This window comes from Dendrobium catenatum, unplaced genomic scaffold (assembly GCF_001605985.2).
Source record: "Dendrobium catenatum unplaced genomic scaffold, ASM160598v2 fragScaff_scaffold_743, whole genome shotgun sequence".
NCBI lineage: Eukaryota > Viridiplantae > Streptophyta > Magnoliopsida > Asparagales > Orchidaceae > Dendrobium > Dendrobium catenatum.
Window position 1 is genome coordinate 5,016,672 of NW_021319205.1, and position 6,310 is coordinate 5,022,981.

General features: G+C 35.8%; 2 protein-coding genes across 3 annotated transcripts in view; both read left to right on the forward strand.

The window, feature by feature from the left end:
- Positions 1-962, forward strand: part of LOC110093295 (serine/threonine-protein phosphatase 6 regulatory subunit 3) — a 31,294-nt gene extending 30,332 nt beyond the window's left edge. The window contains exon 19 of one of the 2 annotated variants that reach the window (XM_020818130.2): positions 26-962. In XM_020818130.2, the coding sequence (XP_020673789.1) occupies positions 26-578 (553 nt within the window). In that variant the 3' untranslated portion in view covers positions 579-962. The remainder of the gene's footprint in view (positions 1-25) is intronic. The other variant, XM_020818132.2, reaches the window with a different exon arrangement.
- A 3,984-nt stretch (positions 963-4,946) lies between these two features.
- LOC110093269 (CCR4-NOT transcription complex subunit 9) overlaps positions 4,947-6,310 on the forward strand; it is a 30,950-nt gene continuing 29,586 nt past the window's right edge. Inside the window, exon 1 of the mRNA XM_028696408.1 lies at positions 4,947-5,291. Within this exon, the coding sequence (XP_028552241.1) occupies positions 5,094-5,291 (198 nt within the window). The 5' untranslated portion in view covers positions 4,947-5,093. The remainder of the gene's footprint in view (positions 5,292-6,310) is intronic.

Consider the following 6,310-nt stretch of genomic DNA (forward strand, 5'->3'; position numbering starts at 1 on the left):
GAGAAGAAAACTTTGTTTTTTACAGCAGTTCATTGTTCACAAACTCGAACTGGTTTGCTTTCGAGGATGACAAAGCTGTTAATGATCGTTCCACTGGCTCCATTGCCTCTCCATCTCCAAATTCTGAGGATACTGATGAGGTCATGGTTGATGAAACTGAAGACCTTGTTGATAGAGCAACTTCCTCTGAAATGTCCAATTCAGCCAGAAACTTTCCAGAACCTGGAACCATTCCTCTGGGGAACGGCCCTGTTGATGAACCCAAAGAAGATACCGGACATTCGTGTCCAATCAATGAAGGTGATAAATCTCCTGACTGGGTTGAGTGGAGGGAGACGACCGACTCTAGCGATCTCTGTTGTACGAACTCAACCGCTGATGTCCCAAATGGCGATATCGAAGTGAAAGAGGTTCATGTCAAAGATATTAATGACTTGGGTGAATGTGAAAGATTGTTTGGCATAGATGATCTGAATCTGGAGCTTAAAAGTGGTAATCCAAATTCAGTTCCTTCTTTTTCGGGATCTACAGGGGAGGATTTAGAGCATGAGAAGCTGATTGAGGAGGAGGATAAGTGACATGGAAGCTTCTGATTTTAGCTGGGTTGACTTGTGAATGGTGGAGCAACAGCTGATACAGTTATTTAACTAACGTGGCAGATTGTTATCGTATAAACGTTGTACATCATGAAGAAGCTCCATTCTAGGTGGTTGTCTTATGCTTAATTTGTACTTGTACAAAATTATAGCTCTTCTGACATCCAAATTATATCTGCCAAGATCTCATCGCTGCTTGTAGAAGCCTAGGTTTACGTATTTTCTTTGTTATGCTTTTTCTTTGGAATGTCAAATAACTTTGTAATTCTTTCCCTATCAGTTCCCCGTCAGACCAGCAATATTTGTTGTAATTGTTCCCCTTTATTTGACCAGCATCATAATATAACTTAAGAGGTTTGATCGCTAGAGTTGAGACGGCATACTGTTATTTCCGTTGCTTTGTACTGTAAGATTGGTCCTAGAAGAGCAAGACAGGGATGTGAAAAATCTAAGGTTTCGTTTGGAATGACTTTCTTATTACTTTTTTAGTAAAATAGCTTTTTAACATAGCTTATGCTATGTTCAGAGTATCTCAACTAGTTTGTTCCTTAGGAGAAGTTTAGGTTTTGCTTGGAATAGTTTTCTTATTATTTTTTTAAGTAAATTTTTAGTACAAAATATTTTGAACTATAGTTTTTTTATTAGAAAATTGTTTTAAAAAATAATAAGAAAATTATTTTAAACAAAGCTTTAGTTTACTTATAATGAAATGTCATGTTCTAGTGAAGTAAACTTAGGGTGATGGGGAGTTGCAAGTCAATGCTTCCTTGTGGTCTTCAGGACAAGTACTCTTAGGATATTGCTAGTGCTTCTCTTAATGGATCCCTCTAATTAGTTGGAAGCTTCTTCTCATAACTCTAGATTATTTTTTTGGACTTTAGAGTTCATAATGTTCGAAAAAGATATAATCAGGTATAGTTATAAATTTTAAAGATGTGATGAGTGTAACGCCTCCAGGTTTAATATTAAGTTCAAAATATTCTGATATGATCTAAAAAAATAAATTCTTGAATTTATGCATTTTGAACTCTTCTATAAGTGTCTAAGTGTTTTGCATGCATGTGAGGCACTGCATGTATTCTAGAGTAAAAAAAAATGTCCTTTTTCTGTTGACGGGCCAATTCTAAAAGTTGTCTTGTCGAGCAGTTCAAGATTTGATATGAGTATGTATATGCTTTTTTTTTTTTAATTTTTATACATTTATGATTAGCTTTTGTCAAATTTTTACTATGTTCTCTGTTATGTAATCATATACTGTAGTGTAGATTTTGTACAAACATTTTGATGATGATGAAATGAAAGAATTTTGTGATGTTGTTAGCAGCTATGTGTGTTTGTTGTTTGTTTTAAAATTTTAATTGGAAGAATTTTTTTTTTTTTCAAAACTTGATCTTAAGATTTGTTTAACATAAGCCAACATGATAGGTCCTATTTCATATATGGGTTTGATCGGGTTGGGTTGTGACATTAAGAACCTTATACAAAATTATGAAACATTCCTTATTCCAATCAATAATAAATGCTCCAAATAAAGCCCATATTTGATTAGAAATTGATGGAATGATCCTTCCCATGGGTTGCCTCCATCAACCCTTTACATTGACAACTAAAATAGGCAAATGAAATATAATTGGTGGTATGTTTCAAATAAATGAAATATGACATTTTCAAGGTTCTTAATTCAACAAGATCAATATAAACAATGAATCAAATTTCTATTAGTTGAATCAAACATTATCATTTCTATAAGGTTTAGATATCCAAATGAGGATTGGCAATGAATGATAAAAATATTTCACAATTATAGCATCAAAATATGTCTATTTTAGTGTAATTTAATGATCTTAATGATTTAGAGTTTACTGAATTTTATTTTAATTTTTTTAATTTTATTTTAATTTTTTTAATTTTTAATTTAGAGTTTACTTAGTTGATGATTGTTCTGGGAATGTACTGGGAATCAATTTTGGGTTCTCTAGAAAACAATTGAAGTGGATTACCTTTTTGTGTCAAAAATGACCCACAAATTTCATTTCATTGAAGTTTTTTGCTATGTTTGATCATTCTGACTATCAATTTATAAAATTTGGAGATTATTTGGCTCTAAACTTTTCACATTATTTTTTAGTTTTAGGGCCCATTTGGATGGTACAATTATTAAAAAAAAAAATAGTTCTTAGAATTATTGGAAGAATCATAGTTTTTTTAAGTGAGTATATATAATACATTCTTTTAAGTAAATAAACTGAACAATAAATTTCTTATATATATCACATTTTTATGGGTTTATTTGTAAGAAAGTAATTTCTCAATATAAAATTTTCAAAAAATATTCAAAAGATTATATTCAAACATAATTAAATATTAAAATTAAAAGTATGAAAAATTATCTCTTAATCAAATCATTGGGCTTGTTTGGGGCATCAAAACATGTAGGTAAGAAATAAAAATAGTTGTAAAATTATTATGCGAAAAATCAAATTTTTAATAAGTATTATAAACTTATTTATTATAGAAAAGTATAATTTTTTTTAATGTCTACCACAATTTAAGATATGTACAACAACATCAAGTCTTTATCCCACTTTGTGGGGTCTACTATATTAATCATTTTTTTCTCCATTGTGTTCTATTAAGACTAAATTTCTCATTTAAATCTAATAAATAAAAGTCATTTTTAATATTTTCTAACCAAGTTTTTTGCAAGTCTATTTTTTTTAATTTTTAGTAATAATGCATTCAATGCTGCGAAAATCGGACCAGACAAGAAATCGGAAGAAAGAGAAGTTCACGGTTCGACCGGTCAAACAAAATAATGTAATAAATAATAATATAATTAAAAATAATAAAATTAGCTTCACCTCTATAGACATTTAACATCCTATGATTCCTATGACATTATTTTGACACATTAAGAATATGCGACAACTCAAAACAAAATAATAATGCAACAATTAACTCTACAAAACATAAACAAATAAATTAAAAACACATAACACAAATTTGACATCAATTAAGTTCATAAAATATAAACAGATATTTTACAAATTACTTAAGCAGGATTTATAACTAATATAATAAATGGAGAGTAACAAAAACAGCAACACCAAAAGAGACACCTTGCGGCACCAGGTTCCTGCACAAGGTAGTCCGGCCATCTCGTGGCTTCCGGTTCCTGCAAACTGGAGCTACTCCAACGTTTACATGTATATACTCGTTTCACATTATGTCTATAAGAGTAAAGCCACTTTTCACTTGAGCATCCTCATCTCTATAACATTTAACTTAATTGTATGCATATTTTTTAATGGCCAACATTCCACACCATCATACATTACTTAAGTTTATGACCTATCTTGAAAGCAGCTAAAACATAGGGCATATTTTCACTTCACTCAAAATCAAATTTTCCTCCTTTTTAATTTTTTTATTTGTTTAATTCTTATTTTCTTAGAATGATTTGAAATTTAGTTATGCTATTTTTAAAAATGCTTGAAATAACTTTTATGTATTTTCTAGATGCTGTACGATTTTTAAAATAAAAAACATCGAAACTAGCACTATAACTATCATCATATTCATTGACATCATCAATAATGTCAATGCCTTCTGCCGCCATCACTGATACCACCATCTCCCATCACCTATCACCAGCCACCACTAGTAGCTACTAGGGGTGTCAATTTCAGGTCACAGGTCAGCTTCGGGTTGAACCCGAAATTGACACAGCATTATTCGGGTTCGGGTCGACTCGACTTGTTTTTGCAAACGAATCAATTTTTTTGGACCCGTACCCGACCCGCTTCGGATTCGGGTAAACCCGAATAGACATGCGAACACGACAACTGACGCGGAACTGCCGCAGCAGTGGGCCGACGGCAGCGGAAGCCGGCGGAAGTGCTGCCCGCAATGCGGAACTGACGCGGGGCGCGGGGCGCCCGCGAGTGCGATGTGGAACCGTCACGTGGGGCAGCACGCGGGGCAGCCGAGGCAGGCGAGGTTGGGTCATTCCGGGCAGACGAGTTTATGTGTTATTACAAGTCATTTCGGGTCATTCCCAGGTTTCCGGGTCAATCTGACCCGATTTTTCAAACAGTTCGGTTTTCCGGACTCGAACCCGACCCGCTTCGGGTTCGGGTCAACCCAAAACTGAAATTTTTAGGTCGGGTCCAATATTGACACCCTTACTAGCTACCAATTTGTCATGACCAAAGTATATTCAATAAAAATAAAAATAATTATAAAAATATGTATGTTTTATATCAAAATATAAATAAAGTAGGAGAAAAGCCAAAATAGAAAGTGATCCAAACTGCCTCTAACTATACTACGAAATCGCATGCATGAAGAGCTGCAAACTCTCCGGCTACAAAGAAGGCGGTTCCTTCATTTCGTCGGATCCAAAGCGGGGAAAACAAAATAAGAACAGCCCAACGGGCGCCTTCATATCCTCCCCGCAAAATTTCGTACTCTCAGATCTTCCCTCATCGATTAATAATGGCGAGAATGCCTCAGTCGTACTCAATGAACGCTCCCTATGGCCCGCGCTTCTCGCTGCCGCCGACTCCTCCTGTCCGTCCGGGTACCGGCGGCAGAGGAGCCGGAAAGGACCGGACAATGGCGACGGTGGGGCAGTTATTACTCGACATTAGGAACCCCGCGCTGCGGGAGAACGCACTGCTCCTTCTATCCAAGGTTTTTATATTTTCCTTATTTTTCTTGCTCATTTTTGGATTGTAGAATCAAAGGAAAGATTGTGCTTTGAAAATTATCTGGGAATTGATTAAGTGCTAAGTTTTTTCTTAAGGTGTTGTAGTAACTTTTAAATTCAGGCAATGTAGCCAATTATTATGCGTTCTAGCTGTTATTGATTTGTTTATCATGATTGTTAGTTGGAATATAGAATTCAATGGTGATAGCTGGAATAATAATTTTTTTAGGTAAACTGGTGTCGCCTAGCAGGATTATTATGCTTGGTGGAACTATTATGTTCTTAATGGTTTTGGCCTTCAGTGTTTGTCTTTTGAACTTTAGCTAGTTCGACATTTTTGTGAAGAAGGAAAAAAAAATTTTAAATTTTGCAAATAGAATGGATAACATTTTAATAATGAGAACAGACCTTAACAGGCATGCCAGGTTTCTTGAAAGTTTGCATGATGGGTTCTGTGAAAACCTGGCATTATTATTTATTACTAGAGTTTGTAGTTTGTATTCTAGGGCTTCTGAGAAAACTCCAGTAATAACACTAGGTTTTAAGAAATCCTGACATATTTGCACTTGTTTGTAGAAGAGGATAAACTATTGTTTATTACAGGAGATCGGAGTCACCATAGTAGACGACGGAGGTCGGAAGGACCGTAGTCGGCAGGAGATAGGAGTGAAAGACCGTAGTTGGCATGAGACCAGGGTCTGAAAGACTGTTGTCTGGCGATGTAAGTCGGAAGAACCGTAGTCGGCAGGAGACCAGGGTCGGAAAGACCGTAGTAGGAGGGCGGTACTTCGGGAGGACTGTCGGCGTCAAGTGGTGGCCCGGAAGAAGTCCGGGCATCTGGTGGTGGCTTGGTGGAGCAACGGCATCAGGCGGTGGTCCGGCGAAGGTGAGGGCCTCAGTTGATGGTCTGGCAAAGGTGAGGGCCTCTGGCGAAGGTGAGGGCCTCTGACAAAGGTGAGGGCCTCTGACGAAGGTGAGGGCCTCTGCCGAAGGTGAGGGCCTC